Source organism: Vanellus vanellus, assembly GCF_965231255.1.
Source record: "Vanellus vanellus genome assembly, chromosome: 17".
Taxonomy (NCBI): domain Eukaryota; kingdom Metazoa; phylum Chordata; class Aves; order Charadriiformes; family Charadriidae; genus Vanellus; species Vanellus vanellus.
Genome location: NC_138922.1, coordinates 7,129,467 through 7,156,951, shown reverse-complemented (window position 1 = coordinate 7,156,951; position 27,485 = coordinate 7,129,467). Strand labels below are relative to the sequence as shown.

The 27,485-nt window shown below is 42.0% G+C and overlaps 1 protein-coding gene across 1 annotated transcript in view; it reads left to right on the top strand.

The window, feature by feature from the left end:
• UNK (unk zinc finger) overlaps positions 1 to 27,485 on the top strand; it is a 41,431-nt gene that overhangs the window by 4,024 nt on the left and 9,922 nt on the right. The window contains exons 2-10 of the mRNA XM_082492187.1: positions 14,630 to 14,839; positions 16,491 to 16,667; positions 17,105 to 17,235; positions 17,366 to 17,501; positions 19,081 to 19,198; positions 20,180 to 20,264; positions 22,159 to 22,301; positions 23,603 to 23,650; positions 24,546 to 24,746. Coding sequence (XP_082348313.1) covers positions 14,630 to 14,839; positions 16,491 to 16,667; positions 17,105 to 17,235; positions 17,366 to 17,501; positions 19,081 to 19,198; positions 20,180 to 20,264; positions 22,159 to 22,301; positions 23,603 to 23,650; positions 24,546 to 24,746 — 1,249 coding nt within the window. The remainder of the gene's footprint in view (positions 1 to 14,629; positions 14,840 to 16,490; positions 16,668 to 17,104; positions 17,236 to 17,365; positions 17,502 to 19,080; positions 19,199 to 20,179; positions 20,265 to 22,158; positions 22,302 to 23,602; positions 23,651 to 24,545; positions 24,747 to 27,485) is intronic.

Genomic DNA, 27,485 nt, shown 5'->3' with positions numbered 1-27,485 from the left:
ATTAGTACCCTGTAAGTAGTGCTAGAACTGTGTCCACTCGGTTGGTCGTGCTGTCATGTTAGGGACTGCTGGCTTGCAATCACCCAAGCTTTATCTTGCAACCATTTTGATGCCAGCCATGTAGAGGTGGAAGGAGTAGTGCACTTGAGTGAAGGACATTTTAAGTGGGGGTGAAAGTCGGGTTGGTGCGATGCTTTAGTTATAGCTCGAATCAAAGACATTTTTGTATCTGCATGTTTTTCAGTAGTGCTGTGTCTGGTGGTTTCTCAGCCTTAAAAAGGAACTGTGATTAGGACAGCGATGGAAATACGGGTGAAGAAGAAAGAAAAATAGCAAGATCATAGGTGGACTTGGATTTCAACAAAGAGCTTGCATGCGCAGTCTTATTTATCTCAAAATCTTATGTTTAAATTCTTACTCAAAACTAATGGCACACAAAAATGCACCTTGAAGCATTTGTAGTAGCGGAGAGTAATCTTTATCGTCTTATCAGTGGACAGTGTCTTATCACTGGCAGGGCGAGCACAGCACGTCTGATCTCAAATGTGCAGACTGACTGTCTGTGGAAAGAAAACCAAAAACCAGATGTGTAGCTAATATGTTTTCAGAGTTGTTGTGTTTTTTGGTAAGTGGCTTGCTCTTCTAGGACCCTGAGCGTTTGTCTGCATAGTCTGTTAGCTTATACTTTTGACGTGCTTGAATTGAGTGATCTTCACAACCTAGCAAATACGTTTAGGCTTTTGAAATTGTTTTTAGAAACCTTTTGTGTTCTTTTTAAACCATCAGAGCTCTTAAAATAACAAACTGTTGCCCTAATTCTACTTCGGGTTTACTGGTGACAACTCTTAGATCAATAAGCTGATATGGACTTATATAAAAATAGAAACTAGCCCTGTTGTTTGAACAAAACCACAAAACCAAAACAAACAAAAAGAAAAGAAAAAAAACCACAAACAACACAGAAAACAACAACAATAACATGCATTTTTAGGTTTCATATTTGGTGATAACCTTGGAGGTAGTTACGAAAACATTCTATAAGTCAATACTTCTAAACCAGGGACTTACCTGCTGTCTATTACATCGTTACCTGTAAATATCAGCTTATCGGGTAGTTACGAAAACATTCTATAAGTCAATACTTCTAAACCAGGGACTTACCTGCTGTCTGTTACATCGTTACCTGTAAATATCAGCTTATCGGGTAAGTACGAGCTGGTTATTATTGCTATTTTTTAAGTCTTGTGTCAACTTCACTGAATACAAGTCCACCGCAAGCTGTTATTAGGAAGTGTGAATAGTTACAGGAAGTTGGAAATATAAAGTACTGGAGTGTGAACAGGAAGGGCTGCCTTCACCGTGTGTGCTTACCACCGAATACATACACTGAGAAATAACACTCTAGATTTTATGGTTCTTCAAAGGATGAGTGTTGAAAGCCTGCAGCTTGAGAGGTGGGATCAGCACAGGCTCCGTGCAGGACTGCGCCGTCCTGCTGATCAGCGCACGTGTTGAGGCCATAAGGTGCTTCTCCCTCGTCTGGAAGTGGGACTGGAGCTGTGGTTTGCTTGCTACGCTTACACTTAAAGGGAGTGTTTTTGGATATCAAAAATGGCAGGGAATTCACATACCGATAACTGCTGTATAAGTGGCATATAAATATTTAGCAGAGTAAAAAGCTTCGTGTACTGCTTTGACATTTTCAGAATTAGTTTCGGTCTGGCTAGGCTTGGTATTTCAAAAATCCAAAACTCTGTGAAAGAGGAGAGGGATTCAGTCATGCAGAATTGTTCCAACTTGGAAAATGGTTCTTTCAACTTTTTGATTTGAAAAAAAGAAAAAGCGTTACATTTGTGCTTATACATTACTTGCTCTATAATGTAGGATAATTTTTTGTGGCATAGGAAATAAAATTAAAATTAATAATTCTTTTAGAAAACCTCAGAGCTTAGATTTTCCCATTATATCAATTTTTCTCATTTTGTAGGTTTATGTATTGTCTCCTTTTTTTTTTTTTATATTGTGTGGCTTTATTTTAAGAAAAATGCTGTTGGAATTCAGTATTTTATTGCCTTTAGCTCTATTCTTTCCACCAGAATAAGGTTTTTCTAACTTCTATGAGCAGCTGAAATGTGCAGCCTTCTTGTTACAAAGGGTTTGACCGATGTCCTCTGGAAAATCTTCCTGCAGTGCATTATAGCATTTCTGCCTAGCTGTTTGCTGGATGTTACTGCCCCTCTACAGCGTGGCAGGAGGGAATGTGTCAGTACATCAGTTAATCACGCTTATTGTGTAGCATATTAGCATGAGCTAACTGTCACTGGTAGACTGTATTAATATACCAGGCTGTGAACTGGGGCAGCCGGAGAGCAGGCACGCGATCCCTTCTGTTAACCCTGATATAAGGAGCTGTAATTTCTCAGAGGAGCAAAATAAAAAGCTGGAGCAATAATGTCTTAAATTGCTGCGTTGAGGCTCATGAGAACCTGCTTGTCAGGACCCGAAGAGCTATGTTCATTTTCAAAGGGTGCTGAGGTGATTTTTTTTTTGTTGTTTTTTTGTTCCTTCCATTAACTTTTTCTTTTTGCTTTTTAAAAACTTTAAGTCTTTCTGACAGCACAAGAGATGGGGCTGAAGGAGATGGTGAGAAGTTACCTGGTCCATCCCTTTGCCTAGTGGAATCACCGACATTTAAAATGTTTCTAAGAATTTTTTTTTCTCTAATTGTCATTTCTTTGTTCATATTGTGCCAATTAGTTTCCTCCTTATAAACTCCTTAAACTAGATTTTCGTGAAATCGTGGAGCTTATTGAGAGATAGTTTCTTTTGTATCAGGTCTGTCAAAAGCCTCACCAGAAGGGTACATGGGGAGATGCTAAAGTCTTGTACTTTCTCGGACTCCACCTAGTGATGACAGCCAATTTAGATGCTTGTGATAATTTTCTCAGCAATCTCCGTCTTGGGTATTTTGATCAGTGCTTGATGCAGTTAATACCAGTTTGACATTTGAAATATCAGTTGGAATGAATGTTCCCTTAAAATGAATACCAACAATTTTTTCTTCTTAGCGTTGTTGCAGGCTGTCTTCTGACTCACCCACCCTCACCCTGCTGTAGTGTTCATTCAGGTTCACAAGGTTATTGTTACAACAAGAAAAGTTCTAGGTTTGCTTTGAAAGAAATATTTCGGTTTTAAGTGCTAAAGTGCATTGGTGGTAATAAAAGTGCCAGCTCACTGAAACGCTTGATACTGGCCAGATTCTTGTCTCTTATTAAAAGTCAGAAACGTTTAATTGAATGGAGTTGTCAGAACGCTGGTGGAAGAGGAGCTTATACTGAGTTTGTGGTCAGACAAGAAAAATCTTAGGCTGTCTTTAGCTATCTATTGGTCAGAAATGGCAAATACATTTCAGTAGAGCGTACTGGCTTGTTAAGAATGACAGCACTGTTAATTACAGTTAAGAAATTTAAGGTTGGATTGCTTTTTATCATCATATGCCTATAATTTCTTTAGATTAATAAGCAATCATGCACATGTGGAAAGAGAAATAGTTTCCTGAAACTATACCTGATGAATATCTGCAAAAATCTGAGTTAATTAAAGTCAATATTGTTTTACTCGTTAGCCTTCATCTTCAGCTTGTCGCCACAGTTCAAAAAGAAGCTGTCAGTTCACACCCAATATGCTCAGAGGTGATTTTTCTCTTCTTTCAATAGACTGAGCTTTCATTAATAGCACTTGAACATTACCATCATTGCAGAAATAAAACCAGCAGATGCCTCAGGGCAATTGTGCAGCTTTACAGCAGCAACAACAAAAATATTGTTTGCAGATTTAAAATATCTTGAGAGTGCCACCAGATTTATTCATGTATTGATTAGTCAAAATGGAAAATGAGAAGCTGTGCTATAGCCGGGGGTGTGAGTGCTTTCCCCTCGGCGGAGCGCCGCTGTGCGTCGGGATGGCAGTGTACCCGCTTGAAGCGCAGCCTGGCGTGGGGTCCTACACTGGTGCTTCTTTGGACCAGCCTATCTGTGTGTGTAGGACTCTTCTGAGGTGTGCCCGCCTCATGGCGTGTTGTAAGAGTCTGCTGGGCTGTAGCAGACACGGATGAAGTCTGATTTGAGCGCTGAGCGGAAAAGAAAATCGATTGAATGGTTCACATTGATTCTTTAAAATCAACCAGTAAGACTTGGCTTTTATCTTTGTGCTGGCACACGTGTTATGGGATGCAGGTTCATGCTTGTTAGATAATCACTGTGTTTTGTTTCAAACTCACAACAGAAAAAGTCTGTTCACAAATGTAAGCCTTTCCAAAGAGGCTGCTGCAAATCTGGTTGGCGTTTAACCTGAGAAGCAGCAGATGCCTTTTCATTTCAAATGTGGATTGGTCTGGATGAGAGCACCGTAGATCTGTCACTTCTTGTCGAGTTTTGGTTTTCTGTTTTTTGGTCCAGTGTAAGTACAGACCTTCAAACAGTTCATGTACTGTCTTAAAACTGTTGTGAGTATGGGGCTGCAATTGATCTACGAGCTGTTTGTTAAACTGTGAGGGCTCTTGGTGTGGTCGGGAGAAGGAAGGCTACTGTGCTGTGTTTCTGAAGAACCTCTTGTGAGACAAGATGTCGAAGGTTAGCTGCCTAAAAATGCTCATTAAAAACCTGTAACTGAAACCCTGAGCTATGTAATGGCTTGTATGGAAATAATATTTTTCTGAATTAGCCTTTATGAGTTCTTGCATGTGGGATGTTTTGTTTTAGGGAACCAGCAGAGTGAGTAACACAAGTTTTAAAGCAGCCCAGCCCTGTTCCCAGGCTTCACTTGTGTTTCTACAGTTGCAAGCCCTGGGTAGGCTTTGTTAGTGATTGAATCGAGGCTCAGAGAAGTACAGTGTGGAAAAACTTTACTGGAAGCTGGAACTTTAATTTTTACAGCACAGGACATCAGTGTATTACTCAGACCTTAATTCATTGTAGTCTAAATCCATTTCAACTCTGCCTTTCTGCAGACGTTCTCCGTGTGTCTGAGGTTGCAAGCACTAACACGAGGATAAAGAACCGTCATCTATCCAATCCAGTTAATATATCTTATATCCAGACAGATTTTTCTGAATAAATACCCATAATAGATGAGTTTGTGGATGAATGTTGGTTTGTTTTTTTTTTTAAGTAATTAGTAGTGAAATATTTAACTGCTCATATTTAAGCACATGTTGATATACTGTGCTGACAATTAAACTGGGTGTAAACCTTCAACAGTGTACAGCTGTCTGTGTGCAGTGAGCTCCAGTATTTTCACTGAAACAGTTAGGCTCAACCCACGTGTTATTGAAAAATAATCATTTCAATACGATCCTGTTTTCATAGACTCAGCACTTACACAGGTGCTGCAGGGAAGGATTAATGGCAACTAAATAGTTTGTAGAGCAGACACAAAGCCAGAGAGTGATGAGGGTTATCTCGATTGGGGTGATCAACGTTTGAAAACAGGGAGATGTACTTTAGGTACAGCTGTGTTATTTACATAAGCTAGCAGTGTCAAACTGAAAATATGTCATTTAAGCATGGAAAAAAATGGCTGTGTTTTTAAAACATTGCATGAACTGTCTAAATGCTTAGTTAATTTTGAGGGCATGTCAGGTAATACGTATTCATGGCCAACTAATTTGGGGAAAAAAAGATCAAACTTAAGGAAATGTAAACTTGAGAATTTATGCAGAGTTCTGGATCTTGCGGAATGGCTTTTAATGAAATGTAGTGCAGTTAAATGTTTGCATATGCCTGTGCTTGGATTGTTTTAATTAAAAAGGTGAAAGCTCTGTGCAAACAAACACTTGTGTTTAAGGTGCATTTTATTGGTATGGCTTGGTCATATACATTTCATGGTCTGCTGATGCAACAAGTTTATGCCTTTTAAAGAGAGCACACCACCAAAAAAATTACTGGAATTGTTTTTTTCGTCGGGTTTGAATGACACAACTCGATGTATGCCAAGCCAACGGGATGTAGAGCTCGAGGGAAGTCGGCTCAAGCACCTTCTTTCCCCTGCCACCCGCAGACTGTAACGCAATTTTAAGTCAGCAGAGCTTGTGTCTTGGCTCTTCACAAATGTGATAAATGTTCATTTTCTTGAGTTAACTCTGAGTTGAAAGCCTCAATTTTCTTTCCTCATCAAGACAGAGCGTTGGTGAGGTACTTAGCTCCAACATGGGTTTTCTCTCAAAACAAAGCCATTTTTACTATAGCTGTGGAAACCAAACAATGTTTTGCCTGAAACTGGTGCAAAGCTGTCTTCCCGTGATGGGCTGGCACCATGCTGTAGTGTCTCTCTTTCTTTTTTCTTTAGTTTTTCAGTGTAGACAAGACACAACTGTTTGTGTCTGACATTTTCCTTTTCATTGAAAAATGTCCCAATCATTTCTGATAGTTGCCAAGATGTGTTATTTTTAGCGTGGACTTTTGTAGTCACTCAGTTAAAGTTCTTATCTGTAAAGTATGGGTAGTAGATAGTTCTTTCCTTGTGGCTGAATTGAATTAGTTGCATTGTTGTGCGCCCCATGATCTGCTTTGAAATCCAAAAATAGAGTTACAGTAGGGATCAGGTTACTGATTAGTATGACTGTTGTACATGTTGGTGTGTTACCCTTAGTTTTCTGTAATCTGTCAGTTTGTGCTTTAGCTTCTGCAGTACCGCACTATCCTGTAGCATTGATTTGGAAGTTTCCAGCTCAACTTTACTTGCTTAATCGATCAGATGCCTTGAAGAAGGAAAACTTGTGAGTGCTGCCTACCTATTTCTGTAGCGAAAAGTGGGGGAGCCACAGGCTATGGGTGTGCGCAGTTGTCTTTGTGATCACTAAGGTACACAATGAGTTATATGAACTCTTAAACCCCCAAAAAAACCTTCCACGACCAAAGAAGCCTGACTCCATGCATCTGGAATAAGTGTCTCCAACTCTCACTTTCTTTATTTGCCCTTAGACTGACATTATTGTCAAGCTCTAATGGAGAAGGGGAAGTCTAACAGCTTTAAAATCACACAGCGCTGTCTGCTGTGTGACCTTTCTTCAGTTGATGGTTCAATTTATTTAGGTGATAAAGAAAACACTGAGGCATGTGAAGTCTATCTTTGTGACAGATGTGAGCTTACTGAAACTTTTTCCTCATCCTTTACTCCCTCCCCCTGTTCAGAATCAGCCTTTTGTTTTTCTAAAGCAATCCATATATTTTTCTTCTTTGAGGTTTAAATGCTTTCTAATCTTTTCAAGGTTTACAAAACTGCACCTGGCAGTTGAGGGTATGGAAAGGCAAATAGACTGGTAGTTGTTGTGATGTACTGAGAGAGAGATGTTTGCATTTTGTGTCAAGTAATGCAAAGCATATGCAAAAGCTTTGGTGTGAAGTGTGAGGGTTTGGGTCAGGTCTGTGAGGTTATTTAGGAAAATACCACTACATATGGAGAATGGGGAAATATCGAATAGTGGTGAGCCACAGCAGTTGATAAAGATTCCTGGTAGAACCTGGTCCGAACTTTTAATGGAATCATGATGAAAACATTCAAGTGTTTGTTATTGTTTGATATTCAACAGTGATTGTGTGAGGCTCTGTTTCAATATTAGATGACATCTGCCAGTAAGTAAAATATATTGTTTATTGAAACAGACTTGTCCTAACTACTGCTCTTCTTAGAAGGATGCTAAGCACTTCCTTGCAGAGGTTTAGGCAGGCTGTAAACCATGCTGCTGGGAGTCTGCCACTGGCGGCCAGGGATTTGGTTGCCTCATGCCCACCCCTGGGAATAAGGTACTACAACTCCTATGAAGTTAGATTTGCTTCTTTCACTTTTTTTTCCTCTCAAATATCAAGAAATCTTGGTAGTCAAAGGCTATGTCAGGAATCTTGCTTTGCATTGAAATGCCAGTATTTTATAAGATGCCGTGGGAATGTTGGTATCAAACCCTTTCTCCAAAAGGGACCATGGTGACTGGAAGCAATAAAAGCCCCAAGGTGGGCAACCCGCTGAACTCCTTGCTACGCTGAGAGATTCCTTAAAAAGCCAAGCCTTCTAGTAGCCCTGTTGATTTGCTAAGAGATGTGTAAAGGTGGTATAGGGAATTGCCAGTGTGGAGAAATTGAATAGCTATTCCAGAATATCCATTTTGGACTAATTATTTTTGGAATGACGCTATTCTTTAAATCTCCATTTTTTTTCCCTTCTTACTCTGGAATATCTTCTTTGCCCTAAGAGGAAAAGCTCCTGAGCAATGTCAGAGCTGTATATCATGGGTTTTCTCTCTCAGTAATGATATGTTAAACGAAAGGTGCATTAGTAGGATTTTTATTGAGTATCCTGTTGGAATAAGTAGATTCTGTCATGCACCACTGACTCATTTCAATTGGAATACCACAGTTCAGTAAAAGAAAATAATTGAGTCATGGGTTTCTTACTTAAAGTGTGTCTGATATCATCTTTTGCAATAAAATTTTATGAGGGTGAAATGAATTCAGAGCGCTGATTAAATATGGGCAGCTCTTTTCCGCTTGTGTTGGGGTGGCTCTTTGAGCTTAAGAAGAAAATAGCAGTTTTGAAAATATTTTTAATAGATAAGCATTATTGAATTGGAAACATCTATATCTACAGTTAGATATTTTCTCCTGGGTTTTGCAATGCTGCCTGCTTTGCAGACAGTCTGTTGGGTAAGCACACCCTTGTTTACTTCAGATAATTTTATCTGTGTTAGCTCAAAACACTAATTTAAACCTTAAAGCTAAGCTGATGATTTTTTAATATTTTTTTTCTTTTTCACCCAAATTGAATTAGGAGAACTTTCTCCAGCCTGCAGTCTGGACAGATCAGTGCAAGTAGGAGCTTCCAGCTAAGGAAAGCTGATGAGCAGCTGAGAGCAGTGACCTCTGTCATTCAGACTGCAATATTCAGGAAGGATGTCTGTCTACGAGTGAGGTGAACTGGGACCACCTGAAACTTTACGAAGAGGTCTGTGGCCTCATGCAGTCCGGTCTGAAACAGCAGGACGTAACAGATATAAAAGTGCCAGCAAAAGTCCCCAGTGTTCCCATGTACCTTTCTGCCGATGAAATTATATCTTTGCCAATGTGATACTCTGCTGAGAGAAGACAGACAGGATTAAAATAAATGGTAATGGCAGAAGAGCATTTTCTTCCTGATATCTGAAATCTTATCAGGAACTTAAGCCTTGGTTTAAAATAAAAAACACCAACCAATCAAACACTGTATTTGTAGATTTCTCGGTTAGATTTGCCTCTGTGGGCTCTTTTGGACACTGGCTAGTACTAAGGATCTTTATATAGCCCGGAACTAGTCATTCCTAATATTAGTGCTAATAAAAAAGGGAAGTGTCCACACCAGGCTGGACTTTACAGAAACAACCAGAGCCTGCGCTGCCTGGACGTGCTCTGGGCTGCCTTCTCTGGGCGAGTCTCTTGCGACCAAGGACCAGCTGCAGGGCTGGAGCCCCTTTGGCAGCGGCCACCGCTTTGAGCGTGGACCTGCCCACTCGTGTAAAAGATGTCTGTAGTCGGCACTGGTCTGACACCAGATGAACAGCACTGGTACCAATCATTTAACGCGGACCTTTACTAAGGGTGCTGTAGCATAGTTTCATGGGTGTAAACACACACCCACATGTATGCAAAATCTAGATCACGGTGGTGTTAGATCTCACTATTGTCCTACATTTACAGACAGTGACTGAGTCTGGATTAGCCAAACAATTATCTAATGGTTTTCTCTGATGTAGTACTGCTGCAGAAGATTCAGATCCTGTTTATGAGCCTCTGTGCTCTCTTTGGGCCCAAAAGGAGTTTTCGCAGATAGGGCGTTGACTAGGAGTAGCAAGGAAGGCTGCAAAGGAGAGGAGCCCGTCTTGGGGCCTGCATGAAGACTTAAATGGCACAGGGGGTGTTGGAAGCAAAGGAGGGCCTGGCGTTGTGTTATGGGAGCAACAAGGGTTTGGAAGTGTTGGTTTTAATCTTTTCATTTCATTGCTCCTCAGTATTGTTTCTCCCCTCAGTCTTCCCGATCCCTCTGTTACAAAGCAGAGACTTCTCTCTTGGCGTCAGTGCACATCTTCCAGTGATTTCGGGGAGCTTTGGGTAAGGCTTTTAACGAGGAATTTAGAGCTCAGCTGTCTTCGTGCATTACCAGCACATTCTCCTGAATTGAGCTCACGCATGCGTGACTTGCATCAAGTTTGGCAGGAAGTTTGCAGCCCTGGAACGCGGTATGGACGCAGGTATCCTCCCGCACTGAGCTGCCTGAGCGCACTGGGTATGAACAGAGCCAAACCAGTAAAGCTGCAGCAAAGCAAGAGAAGTCTGCAGCAGTGGGCAATGAATGTGACCAGGACAAGGCTGCAATTGTTTCAAAATGAAGCTTCTAGGTTAGAGTTTCTTTCCCCCCCTTCTTTCTAGGCTTGATTTTTTTTTTTTTTTTTGGTAATGATGTTTGGAAGTACTTTTTTTTTTTTTTTTTTTTCTTTTTTTCCCCAAATCCCACTCATCTCTCTTGCTGCAGGTCGCTGCTCGATTCCTCCAGGGCAGAGGGGGAACTAGCTGCAATTACTAGCTGCAGATGTAAACCCTTGCTGCCCTGCCCTGCAGAGTAGAGCTGCTACTGGCAATTAAAGACAGTTAGCAGTTCCTGCGCTAGCGTAAAATCTAGCGGACAGTAATTACTGCCCCTTCCCACATCCCACTCAAGAGGAAGTGGAATTTCAGCGAAGTAGCATTGGGTTTTTTTCTAATACTTTGCAGCTGCTGTCAGTCTCTGGAAGTTCCCAAAGCTAGTCTAAGAACCTCTCCTCTTGTCTTTCTAGTGAAGTAAGCTTTCATTTCCAGTAGCGTCCATCCTGTTCAACAGCAAGTTCAATTCATCCTGGGGACTTTGATCTACATTGTTCTGGCCCGTCTAGTCCTATTTGTTTAGAATTGCATTTGTCTTTGTTTAGTAGAACTCATAAATGATAACATTTCTTCCAGGAATGCGGGTGTTGCTGTTGATGTTAATGTAGTATCAGAGGACAACCATGCTATGTAGTATGAGAGGACAACATGCTATGTGCTTTCAACTTTTAAAAAAATTATATGTTTTGAAAATATGACATATACACATGTAGAAACGAAAGTGCATGTAAAGTACACCAACACAGAACTGATTAGCTTCACTTTTTAAAAAAATTAAATACAGAAGTAACTCCTATAAAAAATGAGGGCATTAATTCTTCTACCCTTCATGTGGGGGCTGTAGAGTTTCCTGAGATCTTTAGAGAGCAGTTGAGAAATGTGAGTTATCATTGCTGGATTTCCTCTTCCTGTACAGACAGAGCGTTTGGCTGACACGCTGTGAAATGTGTACCAGTTATCAACGTGTTTTCAGTTTCAAGGGTCGTTCAAAAATTCCTTTTCTCAGCTGTTCTGGGAAAAAAAAATATAGAGACCATTGACACCAGAAGAATGTGTCATGACAGTCTTTTCTGCATTTCTGTTTAGAGCCCTTGCAAAGAGGCTACTGAAATATTAATAGCTTTCTGCTTTGTGAGCCATCACGTTGCGGTAGTGCGGTCTGTGTATCCTTTCTATGTTCCCAAAACACATGTGGTTTAGATGCCTTTCATATATTTTAATACAAAGTGGCTGGTTGAGTGGTCCATGTTCTCCCAGAGGAGCCAAAACTCGCTCCATGGATCAAGAAAATAAAGGGCTGTAAAGCAATTTACCATTCAGGCTATTGTGGAGGAGAGTGATTTAAAATGTTGTAGTGGCTTGAAAAAAGAAAAACCCAAAGCAGTGATTGAAAGGCTTGAAATGACTGAGTTAACGTGACAACTCTCCTTTCCCTCTGTTGGGTCTATTGCAGAGGTGATGGTGCGCAGTTAATGTGTCGTGTGGAGCTCAATGGTACCTGTTTGCAGGACTTGCTTTGAAATTAAGAGTGAGAGATCATTTATTTAATAGACAGCATTAAAGAATGAGCTTCTGATGAAGCAAGTTAGGTGTTAAACACTTTTCAGGTGAACCATTTACTTATGTAATTATCTCTCATTTACATTATAATAAATGTTTCTCCAGGGAGTTTAGCCAATCATGAAATGCAATTAATTTTCAAATGCTCTTCAGCAACAATTGACACTCTAGAGACTGAAATCCCTAGTCAGTGTATATGTTTTTAAACCCTCCTGCTAAAGGGAAGCTGTTTCAGCTCGGTTGGTCGTGCAGTTGTTAAATTTTAGGTTTTTTAACAGTGTTTCATACATGCCTGTCGCTACAAGTCTGGGTGCTGGGCTTGATACCCAGGTTGTGTAGGCCTGATATCTCCCCATAGCTTCCAGAGCATCAAAGAGGTTCAGGCTGCTGTTCTTCAAATTAAGCCCAGGACTCACTTCAGTGAAGATGGAGGAGTTTAAATACCCTTGGTTTCTGTTGCCGACTCCGATTGCTGTACAATACTGGCCAGGGCACGTAGCCAGCTGTTTTGCGGTTTCTCCATATGTGAAATGGGAGTAACATAAACCTCATGTCTCTATGGTGTACGTGGAGATGAATGGGTGGAAGGATCTGGTTGGGGACTGTGTAGTATCTCTGGACAGTCTTAAGTATCATGCTGCTTCAGTTTACTTAATTCACTTTCTAACCTAAATGTTGTTACAGTCACTTTTGTTCTAAGTCTTATTAGTGTGCTGATAAGATAATCTGTGGAATTCCACCTTTTACAACTCTACTTGGCCCAACAGCTCAGAAAGCTTTTCAAGAATGGATTAATTTTATTGCGGCATTCAGTTTTCAGATGAATCGCTGCTGTACTTGGAGTAGGGATCTCCGTTTGCATGGAGCCGGCTTCTTAAAAGTCAAAAAGGAACAAAGTGATTTGTTAGCCCTCACCTACTCCAAACAGACCGGTTTCTGCACGCTGGCTTGGGTTTTTTCTGCTGTCAAGCCTTGGGCCCCGATGCGTGTACTGTTCCAGCCATGCTGGATTGTAGGGGACGGATGGGCTGGGGTTGAAGAGGGCTTCCAACCGTCTGCGGAGCCGCTCCAGCCCTGAGCGTTCCTCAATCTGAAGCAGTGGAACCCTCAAGTCTTGCGTATTTGGAGGCTGAAGAGGAGGAAGAGCTTTTATCCTTTCATGCTTGCAAAATCCAATGTAGGAAAGCTCTTGCTGGTGATATTCTCTCGTCATAGCAAACAAATAAAACCACTTTGGTTGAATTTGTGCATTTTCCTGAGGCTCTCTCTTCAGTCAGGGGTAAAGAGGAAAGGAGGCTTTATTTACAGATGTTGCTTTCAGAATGAGCCTAGCATGATGATATTATCTGTAAAGAGTTCTTTGGGCATCAGACATCTTTCCATTTATTTAGAAACACGATAGAAAGATTGTCTGATATGGGAATGAATACCTGACAAATTCCTGTACTCTGTTTTTTTTGGCTTGGACTACATATGCAGTTTAAAACAAGTCGGTATCTGCTGTTATATCATCCCGTTGCTTCCAGCAGAGTACCAGCACTTTTAGTTTGACCGACAAATTTTGTTACTCGCTGTTTAAACTGACCTCTATACGTAAGAGACCAGCATGTGAGTTGTTATGGGAGGTGATTACCCCACGTCCGCTTGCTCTGGGCTGTCTCTGGTGTTCTTGGAGGTGTCTCCGAGACCGAACCCAGTGGGATTTGGGTCTGAGCTGCTTGAACTGTTCATACGTTCCCTATAAATACAGGGCATCTAGTGGGTTTCGGGCGGCGTGGATTTTGTAAGCACCTACACACAGATCACAGTCAGATCATTATGTTGATCTAAACCATTTTGTAATCCTCAACAATCTGGGTTTAGAGACTGTTATTAGTGTCACAAATAAAAGCTTGTGATTTCTTTAGTTCTCGGGATAAAAGAAGACACGTACTTTCAGAGAATTACATATTAAAGTAACACAAACATGCAGGAAATTGAGGATAGTTATCCCACTTTTCAAGACTGAGTCCTGAATTCACAAGATTGCGAGAGAGAAATTAATCAATTTTAATTTCATAGTCAACTGTGTACTGAAGAAGCTGAGTTAAGCCAGGAGGACAAGGCATGAAAGAGTCTTTAAAAAAAAAAATCTTTCTCTCAGTAATTTGAAGCTTTAAACATGTCTACAAGGAAGTGTATTTTTGGTTGTGTTTTTTTTTTTTTTTTTTTTTTATGAATATATAGGAAGGAAACCCTTTTTTGCCCAGATAGGTCTCGGATTTAGGGATGGACATGGATAGAAAGGTACTTAAGAGTTCTGTTTTCTCACAAACTATTTTCTAAGCTCATGAAAAGCCACTTCTCTTCAAAATGGTACAGAAAGGCACCATAGAAAGTGATTTCAGCTATCGTTAGCATTGATGTTTGTGTTAACTGGCCTGGTAACTGATATCTTCCCCTTACAGACAACCAGCCGCTCCCAGCCTCCGTTATTGAGAGGGAAGGCAGGGCAGGGTGTGGGAAGGACAGCAGGCGTCTCTGGGATGGATGCGGCTCCATTTGGCCTGGGCTCTGCGGGGTGATTGGGTATTGCCTCTGACCGGCATCCTGGTCCTAACCTCCTGCTGTCGGATTTCTGCCTGCAGTTACCTGAAGGAGTTCCGCACGGAGCAGTGCCCTCTTTTCGTGCAGCACAAATGCACTCAGCACCGGCCCTACACCTGCTTCCACTGGCACTTTGTCAACCAGCGTCGTCGCAGATCTATCCGCCGCCGGGATGGTACATTTAACTACAGCCCTGACATTTACTGTACCAAGTATGACGAGACCACAGGAATCTGCCCAGAAGGAGATGAGTAAGTAAAGACTGCACCCTGCTTTTCAGGCATTAGGCTTTTGGGATCAGTCCAGGTGATGATTCCAGCCGGTTCCTGCAGAGATGAGGCAAGTCAGCAGTAAAGCAGCTTTGTAACAAACATAACGTGAGAACAGATGTAAAATCTGTAATAGCAGCCCGTGTGCTCCAGGCCTGCGGCAGAGATGATATTAAGGGTGACTTAGATGGGAATGCAGCTCCTGCATCGTTCACTATCCTCGTGGCGTCTTCGGCAAGGTTGAGGTGGGAAAAACAGGTCGCTGACGAATGGACTGAGAAAGCCGCTGTTCCCCTAAGTCCCGGACTGTCAAATAATGGGTCTTGCTCACTAGCAGAGTAGCTTAGTTTTTAACAGATTGCTGAAAGAGGAGGAGCTTTGTCCTCTAGTCTACCCCCAAAATTATCTATCCCCAGCTCTTTAAATCATATCGGTTACTTGCCAGTTTATTTTGTCTTCCTGAACTTTTAAGAAGCCAGTAAGGAAACGACAGGTACCCAGACTAAGGCAGCGTGGGGCAGAGTTTGTTTTATTGGGTTTTCTTTCTCTGACTGTGGTAAACTTACTTGGAGCGGAGATGCAAGTGTTTCTGCTGTGCGTGTGGCAGACTCCAGCAATTAAAGGGTTCACCCAGTAATAGAACTTCAGCCACGTGACAGATATGGAAGAATAAATAGTGTAGCCAAACTGTGGTCAAATATAAGGAGTGTTTTATATAGGCATGCTATAGAAAGAGGGAATTTGAATTCCCTTTCATGGTGCCAGTATAAACACACAGAAAAATGCTATTTGTCGGGAAAACAATATTTTTTTTACCCGATTAAGTAAATACCTTGTGACTACAGTGGAATGGAGTAATTCCCCAGCCTGAAGCTTCAGTTTCAATACTTTCTTCCTTGTTAGAAGAGAACTGGAAGAGACTGGAAATAGGATATTTGAGGGCTTTGGCTTCTGGATTCCTGGTTCATATCTGGCTCAAACTCAGTGAATGGAAACTGTTGCCATCTCAGAACTCTGCTGATTTGTATTTTTAGCTTGATGCTGCAATATTTGAACTTTACCTATTCCATCTTGTTCTTTTTTTTATTTCTGAGTGTAGATTGTTCTTTTTCTGCTGAAGAGGGGAAACGAAACATAAATTAAAGTAGTAGCGTTGTAATTCTCCTTTCTTGTCCCGTGCTGTGCATTAAGGATGCATCTGGCTGTAGATAGACTGTCTCAGCCCTGTAGGAGTACATCAGCAGGAAACAGTAACAGCATGAAGTCTAGATGGGCTGCTGAGGAAATGGTACGTGCCATGTGCCGTCCCTTCAATCATGGCTAGTATATCAGAACGCCTTGACAGCGTCCTTGTTCTTTTCCAGATCCCTGGCAGTCACTAGACTAGAATAATAAGCTGCTGCCGCCTTAATAATCCAGTTGTCTTTTGGGGGAGGGAAACTATTATATACTGTTTAGGGGTTCTGTGTAGCTTTGGAAGGCACAGCATAAGGGGCAGAGTTAGCAAAGGTGTTGCCAGCTGCAGCACCCTGTATCGGCATTGCCTGTATTGGCAATACGTCTTCTGGTAGTGTGGAGTCCATCAGCTGTGTGGCTAAACTGTGGCTGTTCCTCCCCTCCTTCTGTACCTCAGGTGCCCCTTCTTGCATAGGACTACTGGAGACACAGAGAGGAGGTATCACTTGCGCTACTACAAAACTGGAATCTGCATTCATGAGACAGACTCCAAGGGAAACTGCACGAAGAATGGGGTCCACTGCGCATTCGCTCATGGGCCCCATGACCTACGCTCTCCGGTGTATGACATCAGGTTGGTAGAGGTTGAGGTTTTGTATGAAAATGGTAATTTCTGTACCTAAATGAAAAGTCAGATGATTGAAGGACAGTACTGCTTCAGTGTGAAACCTTAGTGTTGGAGTGGTGATGATGTATGCCTTCCCAAAAAGGCAAATCTACAAAATTTCCAGGGAGGATACTCAAAGTGATGGAGGGGCACACACTTTAAACTAGTTGTGCTGTGGTGTGGAGTCTGATGTGGGGGGTGTCCAAATAAGGCATGTAATTCCCAGGGAATGAAGAACACGAATTTCAGTTGCTGTTTGACTGAAGATGTTCTGACAAAAAATGCATGAATAAAATGCACCCATTTAGGATTTGTTACTACACTCCGGTATGTCAGTTTTTATACACATTTACCTGTCTCTTCATCTGCTCAGTCTGTATTTTCATTTAACTATGTCCGTGAAGGGAGCTTCAGGCGATGGAGGCTTTGCAGAATGGTCAGACTACATCGGAAGGTGGCATAGAGGGTCAGTCTGCAGTCGCTGCTAGCCATGCTATGATAGAGAAAATACTCAGTGAGGAGCCACGGTGGCAAGGTGAGTGTCACTTGGGGTCTGTGGCACTGGGAAAGTCTGGTGTTTGTGAAGTGCATGGTCCTGTCAGAAACCTCTGTATAGTAAGTGCAGATCACAGTCATCTCCCACTAACTGGTTGTTGTTTTTGCAGATACAACGTATGTGTTGGGAAATTACAAGACGGAGCAATGTAAGAAACCCCCCCGGCTCTGTCGCCAGGGTTATGCCTGTCCTTACTACCACAATAGCAAAGACAGAAGAAGAAGCCCAAGAAAACACAAATACAGGTATCGTAGTCCTGGATATTCTGTTTCCCAGCTGAGTGCTGAGGTGTAGTAGAAGTCTGTAACGAAGGATCTAGGATTTTGTCCACTAGATAGGTTTTTAGTGTGTCTCCAAGGCCTGTACTGACAGATGTGATGGACTGTTATTTCTGCTTAGGAGACAGGATAACAAATTAAACAAGGAATTTTGCTGTATGTAGGACCCAGTATCTCTAACTGTTGCTAAATCATATTATAACTGTGGTTTTATGGCAAACACAACCTGTGTCTGGCTTCCACTTGCCATATAAACTCCTGCTTTAGAAAGCAGTGCAGGAAAAAGACAACAAAAGAAAGCTTTAATCCCCATCGAGAAACAAATTCACACAGCAGTGTTTTCACGGTAAAGGATTCGGAATTATCAAGCTGCTTGTTGTGTGTGCCTGGTGATGGGCATCGTGAGGCACGGTGTGACCAGTACTGTAGCTGGACATGCATTCCTAACCATCTGCTAAAGACTCTGCTTTTGAGGCACCAGGGTGTTCCCGTCACTCAGCTGTCGCTGGATTTTTCAGCATGCTGCGTCTCCCTGAACGCATTTCATCCAAGTTATAGGCCCTCGTTTCCTCCGACACAACAGAGCTTTTGTTGTGGTCTCAGTGGGGCTTTTCCTTAGTTCCTTTCTGAAAAACATAAGAGCAGACCAGAAAGCCAGGAGAGAAAATACCATGGATGTTCTCACTTCCCTTCCCCACCCCCAACATTCACAGAAATTTTGGAATTGGCACTGAAATCCCATATTAAAAAAATCTAAATAAATAAAAATCAAAGGAACATTAATCCCAACAGTTTCAGGAGAAACAGGAACACTAAGCCAGTCTTCAGGCAGCAGCCGTGTGCTTTCTGCCCCTGCCTGGGCCCTTTGGGAAGGGAAGGGGTGAAGGCTTCTCCCCTCTCCATCTCCACTCATTTCTGTGTTGCTTTCCCCACCCCCAGCTGATGTGGCTGCCTTTCCTGCAGGCATCTGCTGCTGCTATCTGCTTCCCTCTGCTGTTGTTTGAGGGAATGTTTAAGAGCATAAAGAGCAGGGGAAGTAGGTCACGGCAAAAATTCAGACCTGGGAAAAAGAACAGTTCCTGGCTGGGAGAAAGAAAATGGACTTGCCTTTTCCCCGGTGACCTGACTCAGCCTCTTTTCCACGTGGCCATACTATAACCCTGGAAACATACCACTGTAAGGGTATTATGTGTTTTAGGATTAGCCAATTAACTTATTAGCTTTCTATGAATGTACAGTTCCAAAACAGAAACCAGACCCAGCATCTCTGGCACTAATCACATCAGCTGCTAATATTGTTAAGTTATGTTGGTTCAGCTTGTATTCGGATTCTCATGGAGAGCTAAGCCATGTTTCTTTCATTGGGAAATTGGAAGAGGGGGAAGAAGATTCAGTAGCAGCAGGGTGGGGGCTGGGGAAGCATCAGCCAGCCAAACAGATTGTACAGCTGAGGGTGGACAGCCAAACCTGCCTCCCGGATTGAGGAAGCAAAGCTCAAAGCACATTTATGGGGCTGATGCATTCTCCTGCTACCTTATTTACACAGGTCTTCGCCGTGTCCCAGTGTGAAACATGGAGATGAGTGGGGAGATCCCAGTAAGTGTGAAAATGGAGACTCATGCCAATACTGCCACACTCGCACAGAACAACAGTTCCATCCAGAGGTACAGTAACCTGCTCACTCAGTTTGGTAGCCGACTAGAAAAGCAAAAGCATTCCAGTCTTACGAAGTAAATGAGTGTGCCAGCTGGGAGAGTACGTGGGCTGCTTGCAGCGTGGTCCTGGGATACAGAGAAACTGCATATTGGAAGTAGGCTGAAATTCCGCTGCTTGACAGGGATATGTTTTCATTAGGTAGATCACATGGGAGGAGGTAAGAAAAGTAGGGGAAAACTCAAGCGTAAGAGCAGTTGCATGTATGGGGGACCTTTTGAAAGCACGATGTGGGGTTACAGGTGAGCATACAGCACTTGTTTCCTTGAGGAAAAAATCTTGGTTGATGCCATGAACCGGTGCTAAAACCCACTAAGTTCTTAGTTGTGAGCATGCCCAGAGCACTCCATTATCCTTACAGAAAGTGTAATTAAGACCTTGTCCTAGTCTGCTTCATGTTACAGTGTTGAAAAGCTTTGTTGGGCCTGTATCAGCAAAGTAACCATTGTCACCGCCTGTCAAACTGGGGGGAAAGGGAATAATCCATTTCCTACAATCATTGTCAACGGTTTGTTATTTTCCTTGCAAACATGTGGCTGTAGCTTTCTGTGCTGTCACCTGTCAGCTCTTTCCTACCTTTTACCATTTGTAATATCCGTGGAGCTTCCAGTGAGACTGGGGGACTTTATGGCAAATGGTGACCTTTGGGTGAGCTGACGTGCGATGGGTTGAGCTTTGGGTGAGCTTAGCTGCGATGGGCATCGATGGGCATATTCTGGTGTTTCCATAACTATAGTGGGTTTTCTTTTCTTTGAAACAAAGCACTGAAATGGTCATCCTGAACTCTGCTGGCCTTTGCGCCTTTTATCTGTGTTCCTATCTTGCTGTCGGGTCTCTTTGTAGTACTTTTGTACCTGAGCTGCCAGTCACTGTTTTTTCCTCATGTCTGTTTGTTTTTTTGTTTTGTTTTTTTTTTTCCCCTCCATCCTTAGATCTACAAATCCACCAAGTGCAATGATATGCAGCAGTCTGGCAGCTGTCCCCGAGGACCCTTCTGTGCCTTTGCACATGTAGAACGTACGTGGGCTGCTTCTCTCGTCTTTCATGGATATTTGAGCTATGGAGATTTTTCTGGCCAAAATAGATAGTTTAATATATAGGGCCATTAAACTAGAGCTTCTGTGAAGGATTTTCAAAACCAAAGCATTAACTTTGATAATGCCTATAAAACTGTGCTAGCGTGGGAGGTGTTGGCAGAGCTGAAGGCAGTAGGTAGTCTGTAGGACTCAGTTCTCCCTGCACTGTCTCTTGAAGTATCTCCCTGTGTTCCCTCTCACTTGCTCAGTTCTCTGTATGTCAGTTTAGGAGGACTGGAACAGAGTGCTGCTTCTCTTGTGTACGTGGATGAACTGTACCTAGCTAAGTTGCAAAGTGTTGTATTTTAAAAAGCTAAAGATAAAATTGCTAATGATAGATAATGTATTGATCCATTAAAAAAATACTATTTTACGATTTGTGAAGTGTTGCTTAGAGTTTAAATCTTTAAGTCAGATTGGAGAAGAAAAATATGCAGCTTTTTTTTGTCCGGTTTTTCCTCAAATCCTCTTTTCTCAATAGCTCCCTGATTTATAGGGCATTATTTCAATCCTCACTTTCATCATCTGTAAACCAGTGATGCTGTTTTGGTTGTGGGAGTTCTATATTCAGGTGGGTACTAACATCCATAGATGAATGGTTAGCTCCTGGTCCTATGGCTCCTACTCGATTTCTGCACTCCAGTCTCACTGTTGCATTTGCAGCAATTAGAGCAGGTTACTCAGGAGTCAATAGCTTGGCTCTGATACTGACTCACTACGTGGCTTTGAGCAAATCTCTCTGTTATTTGATTATCCTTTGTAAATGGTGGAATTAGTAATTGCTGCCTTTGTGAAGGAATGGTGAGAGTAAATTCCCTACAGGTTATGCAGTTCCTTTTATAGGAAGCTGTGTCGACAAGCAGTAATTATAGCCAGAGCTGTGGGCTACAGTGGCCCAAAACACAGCAGTGCAACTCCACAGTGTGATCCAGCAAGCTTGAGAGAGAATGAAATCTTGATAAAGAAACGGTGTTTAGCAAACTCCCTTGCGTATAGCATAGTATTTTTGTTTAGGAGATGCCTTACTCCTGACAAGATTACTGCACTTGATAGTGTACCACTTTAAAGCCAGAGTAACGTTCTGTGGCACTTAGGTCATTCCAACCTGGTTATTTCTTCTGCTGTCTTACGGAATTGGACCTTTTAGTACTTTCTTAGCAATGTGAACACTGAGGGCCTAATTCAATAAAAATAACACGAGTCCGTTTATTATATCTGCTCTTAGCATGCGTTTTGCTGATTATTATCAAGAAATGTGTTGAAGTCAATACTTTAAAGATGCTGCGATGCAGGCGTAGTGTCAGTTATATAGTTTTTGTAAAGATGCTGAGTTATGTTAGATGTAAATACCACAAGTCTACAGCATCTCTACCTTGCCTTCCAAACCAATGACACTTTCTTTTTGTGTATGCCTTTCTATGTACGTTACTTTTTTTGGTAATGCTTTGTACTGAGCGCAGATGGAAACTTATCTCCCTCAGCTAATTATAATGCACCCATCAACTTTGTGCCTAGCAATGAAGGAAGCCCTGCTTAGTTCAAGACAGCTGAATGAATAACATGCAATTCGTGCAGGGAGGATAATTTTGGACCAGCTTTAGTGGACTAAAAAGCAGCACAGTGTACAAGTGATGACGGTAATAATGTAAGGAATATTAGACAAGGAGTAGCCATTTGCGAGATAAGATTTCTCCTTGCTTCTCTACTTGTAAGTAGATGCTTGTGGAATATTTCTTCTTTCGAGAATATCTAGGTATTCTTGTTGTTAAGCATCTTGTGCTCCCTTGCAATTGTACAGCTTTGAGTAACGTTCCATGTGCTTTTATTTTTTCCAGAGCCTGCGCTCAATGAAGATTTACAGCAATCCTCGACTGTGTCTAGCCCGACACAGACAGGCCCTGTGATGTATATGCCCTCGGCGGCTGGTGATTCTGTTCCGGTCAGCCCTTCCAGTCCACATGCCCCAGACCTTAGCAATGTATGTAGCACTGTGGGGAAGCCTTGTCCATATTTTCTAAATCTGGGTTTCTCTGAGTCGCTGTACCTCTTTCTCCCAAGCAGAGAAATCTTAAGTATCCAAAAGCCCAAAGGATATGGCGTTTTTCTTTTAGATCCCAGCTCCACACGTTATAGAGGGATCTCTTTGTTTGGAACATACAATTCAGTGGCTTCAATATTGTTCTCTCACCTAAAAAAATTTCTAAGCATTCCTTTCTGTGCAGAGTTTGTTGATGTACTTTCAGGAAAGTGGAATACATCCGTACGTGAAGTCCAACTCCTTCCTGTCTGGAGGTACATATTGGGCTTAGTTTCCAAGTACTCTAATTAAAGGCTGTGAGCCAATAACGTCTAAAGTACATAACTACAATCGAGTTTGTTTACATATGTAATCTCAGAGGCTTAACCTGTGCATATTGTGTGTTGCATTATAGGATATCCTTGATTCCCTCCCTCTCCTTCTGGAGATAGCTAAACTCTGTAATATGTTAAGTAATGCCCCAGTTTGTTGGTAGTACTTTTAGTTGTACGTGCAAGAAAGGAGATCTTTAAATGCTGAACAGATACACGCAGACAGATAAGAAGCCCATGGAATGCTAGACCACTTCATTTTTGCTGAGATTTTTTTTGTCTTCGTTAAGTCTTTCCTGTTTGCACTACTGGTGATAAGGAGTGTAACCTTTTCAAATGGTTGGTCGAGTTTTTGAGAAGGTAAAATGACATGAGTTTAACTCATTTGAAACTGATCAGAAAGAGGTGAACTCATTTAGGACCTCAGTTTTATCTTATTCTCCCTCTTTGAAAAGAGAAGCTGATTGTTTGATTTTATTAGTGCCAAAGCCAACCCGACAGTTCTTCTGAATTTGATTGCAGCTAGAATTCCAAACAGATCTTGAAAAGTCTGGACATAATATTTATGTACTAAATAACACCATGGAAAGTTGTAAAAAAAAAACCAAACCCCCTTCATCTTATGAATGTATCGTCTAAATTCTCTGAAAAATGCGATGAAACGGAAGGTATCTTCCACTTAATAGACTTCAGATCTTTTTTTATCTCAAGCTCTTAGTCTTTTAAACAGTCTTTACTAATCCTTGGACACATGCCAAATGGCAACACATGTCTTTCTGTGACTTCATCACTCCACAGGGCATCTGCATGTAGCTTGCAAACAAATATGGCTTTGCTGGTGATCATTTTACGTGTTGAATTAATCAGAGAAAAAGGTCCCTCTAGCAGCCAGCCTCACGTGGCCTGTTCTGTTTTGTATTTGTACTGTAGGTGTGGAATAAATCAGGAACTCTGCCAACTAGCCCCACCTCCACCACAGTGAGTAGTATCTTTGCGACTGTAGGGAAGCGTGGACAGCAGAATGTCTGTATAAAAATAAAATCAAAACACTGTAGGATGCTCCTTCGTTCTGATGCCAGCCCGGACTGTGCCACATCTGAATCTGTGGTAGCAGTAGCTGTCTAAATGTTGTCTGAAGCACAGGCATGTTTGCCAGTGCAGGTAAATAATTTCTTGTCCCAGAGAAATGGGATATCTGCATTGATCCAGGTAGGCGCTTTCTCTGAAACACATCTTAATATCCTTTGCTGCTGTCTGTGGCTTCATCTACAGTGCAAAACTAGCCTTGTTGCATGTGGTTGTGATCCCTGGTTATAGTCCAAAGAATGGAGCTGTTGGAAATCCTTGGGTTTTTTAATGCAGTTGTTGATATTTGGCTTGTGCCTGCATTAAAACTTTCAGATTTCCAACTGGAAAGCAAAAGATACAGTGTTACATGTAGCTCAGATGTGCTTGGTTGTTCTGACTGCCATAGCATGTTTCCAGGTTTCACACTATTGCTCAGAGTGCAGACAGGATCCACGGTAGCCTAAGGAAAGCGAAGAGAGTTTTGGTCAGGTTTGGAAACTTGATCGCTTCTGAGGCTTCAGAAAGAATAAATGTCGCTAGAGCTGTAGGTTGGTTTTTATAAGACTGCACTCCAGTACAAAGTAATGACAATAAAACCATAATTGTGGGACTGTATAAATCCAGTATCTACTGGAACTTTTTCCTGGTTTTTAACTACTGTTTACTGGAAGCTTGTATGCTTGTGTTGACTGTCAGTATAATCCATGTACAAACCATGAAGTGAATGAGCTCTTCTGTGGGATGCCTCTCCTCTTCAAGTCGTCGCTGCTGGCTGTACTTTCCTGACACTTGTTCCCTCTATTAGATTCTTTGTAGGAACAGCAGTCTCGGAAGCCCATCTAATATATGTGGGTCTCCTCCTGGCGCCATTGGAAAGCCACACAGCTTGGAGACCATTGGTTTTCCTCCAGACTCAGTAACAGCAGCCGGCAGCTACAAGAAAGCACCGGGGTTTGAGCGAGAAGATCAGGTGGGGGCCGAGTATTTGAAGAGTTTCAAATGCCAGGTTAGTAGGGAATATTGGCTGGAAGAGTTGGGGGGTTGAGAAAGAATGAGAAGTTGTCCAGTCTTGCTTGAATGTATTTTATTTTTCAAGGGACAAAAATGAGAAAGCACTATTCTCATTAGCAGTTCTCAGATCTTTGCTGTTGCTTTCAGCCTCTCTTCCAGTCTCTTCCATCTTACATCTGTTCTTGTCTGCCTGGCTGCCATCACACACTCAGTTTGTAGAAGTCAAGCTGCTGCTTGTTTTCCTAATCCCTCACAACTTCTGTCCTGTAGCTTCCCACATACCACTTCTTGCTCTTTCATTTTCTATGTTTAGGTCCTTGCCAAGAGTTGCTGTTTCTCTTGCTGTATTGTCTCATGGAAACTCATCCTTCCTTCTCTGTTCTCACTCCAAACTCTTACCTTGATCTCCGTGACTTGGTTTGTCTTCTGTTTTCACCATTTGTTTCTTGTGTCTATTAAAAATGTCACGTTGGTTGTCTCTTGCTTCTCTGGCTGTATCATTCTGATCCTTGACTCTCTCCTGTGGTTTCTTTATTAGATTTTAATTCCTCATTCTCATTTGAAGAACCCTCTGCAATCTCACCCAACCCACATCTCTAATCGCGTTCCCTCTTACGCCTTTGGGATATCCCAGTCTTGCCTTGCTGCTTCCTCTGTCTTCTCCTTCTTGGTGTCATGCCTTATTCAGACTGTTCCTTAAGCTTAGAACAGTCTCTTCCATCTCTTCTACCAAGCATGAGCTTCTCCGCAGTCAATTTCTTATTGTGAATTTCCTTTCTTGATGTTACAATTAATAGTTTCTCTGCACCATCCCTTCCAAGTCAGCTGAATCCAACCCAGAGCTTGGGTCTCGGTTCTTATTCCTCACTGGGTTCGTAAATGTCATAGAGCAACATCTTGATTTAGGGGAAGGAATAGCTACTTTTATGAAGAGGTGCCTGCAAAAATATTTCCTACAAGTACTTTAAAAAAAAAATATAGAAAGGAATAACATTACCTGGTCTATGTTGCTTGAAAACAGAGATGACAAGAAATGCTGCTTTCAACCTGGCTACCTTTAAACTCTTGTCTGTAATATTAAAGAAGCTAGCCTTAATAAGCTTATACTGCTGCGTTAATATTGCACTGCTGTGAGAAAGCAGTGGAAAAATCCCGTCCAGACGAGGTCTTGCATAAAGTAGTTGGATTTAGAAGCAGACTCTGTGGATTTTGTTTTATTTATTTTTACAACTTTGGGAAAATATGACCAAACTTTGCAGTAGGACCAGCCTTGAACACTGTTTAGTCTAATTAAAATGATTTAGTGACAAATACAGATTAAGCTATTTGCATGTACGCTTTCTTATAACTGCTTCCATTGTCTTGCTTAACGTGGATGTGGCTTAGGAAATTGCAAATTGATGCAACACGTCTTTGGGGGTAAAGAGCAGACCATGCTGTGATCCTGGCACATCTTGTGGGCATGGCAGCTTGTAGCAGTTGTTTAGAAACAAAAGAAAAAACATGTGCTTGTTCCCTATTGCCTCTGCTCCAAAGGAAGAGTGAACCCGAAGCCGAAGGACCGAGAGAACCCCGGTTTCCTGCCAGCAGAGGCAGGGTGCCAGGGACGCCCTGCTTTGGAGAAACTGGGCAGCAAGCCTAAGCCAAGGAGAAAGGGGATGGAGCGTGAATAGGGCTTTTAAATGCTCATCATCTGGCCCTGCTTTTATGTCTGAAGTCCAGGATGTGCTACAAAGATACTGTATTTGGGTAGCTTCTTACTCCTGTGGCTTTAATTAAGCAAAAACCTGTGTTAAATGGCTGGCGTAAATACCTGTTAAGATATAGATGGAAGTAATCACAGTTGGCCTATGCTAGGCTTCTACAGACAAAATTAGGTGTCTCATAAGTGTCCTGATTTTAGTTTTCTTTTAATCTATAATTACTGACTTTAAAAAATCCTCTGTAATTCCCTTTGGCTGAAATGGGCACCAGAGATTCTCATATACCCTGTAAATTAGTCCAATAATTAGGCATTTAACTTTGTTCGCTCATATTTGAAAACTTAAGAGACGCTCTGGCTCAGCTCTGCAATAGGCTTCTCATTTTTCCTCTGTAGAGTTAGTACAAATAGTTTCTATCTTATTAGAATGAAAAATGCACCTTCTGTGTTAATAGGTTCCACAGATTTTGCGGTAAGGCTGAGCCAGCAGTTAAAGCTAAAAATACTTTTCCTGAGTCCCAAAAGATTTAGCAAGCTGGAAAAATGCTGGCTGCACTGGGAGGACTTGAGTGCCACGACCAGGAGGTGTTCCTGAGTCCTGGCACACAGAACAGTAGGTTTGTTCCATGCTGGTCAGAAAACAGTCGGCTTCACTCATAATTTATGTCCCCCGTTTTCTTCCCTGACTGCAACAGAGTGAGCTGGAGAATTTCAGCCTGCCCTTTGAATTTCTGTCTTGATGTATGCCCTTTTTAATGTTATTCAGAGCTAAAGGAGACCGGCTTAGTGGTGACAATTGGTTTGCTCTATTTTTCACTTGTGTTACGTGAATCCAAGGCAGCGGGAATGGGGACTAGCTTAAAATGTGTTCACTTTTTCTCCTCCTTAAAGAAAAAAACCCTTCCATAAGATTTTAACTGCACCCGAGCCAGCGAGCTGCGTTGGCAGGAAGCCTCTCGGCAGGGGGGACATGGCTGTGTATGTGCCTTCCCTTTAGCTGCTGACGTCTGTTGATAGCACATCTTGTGTTCA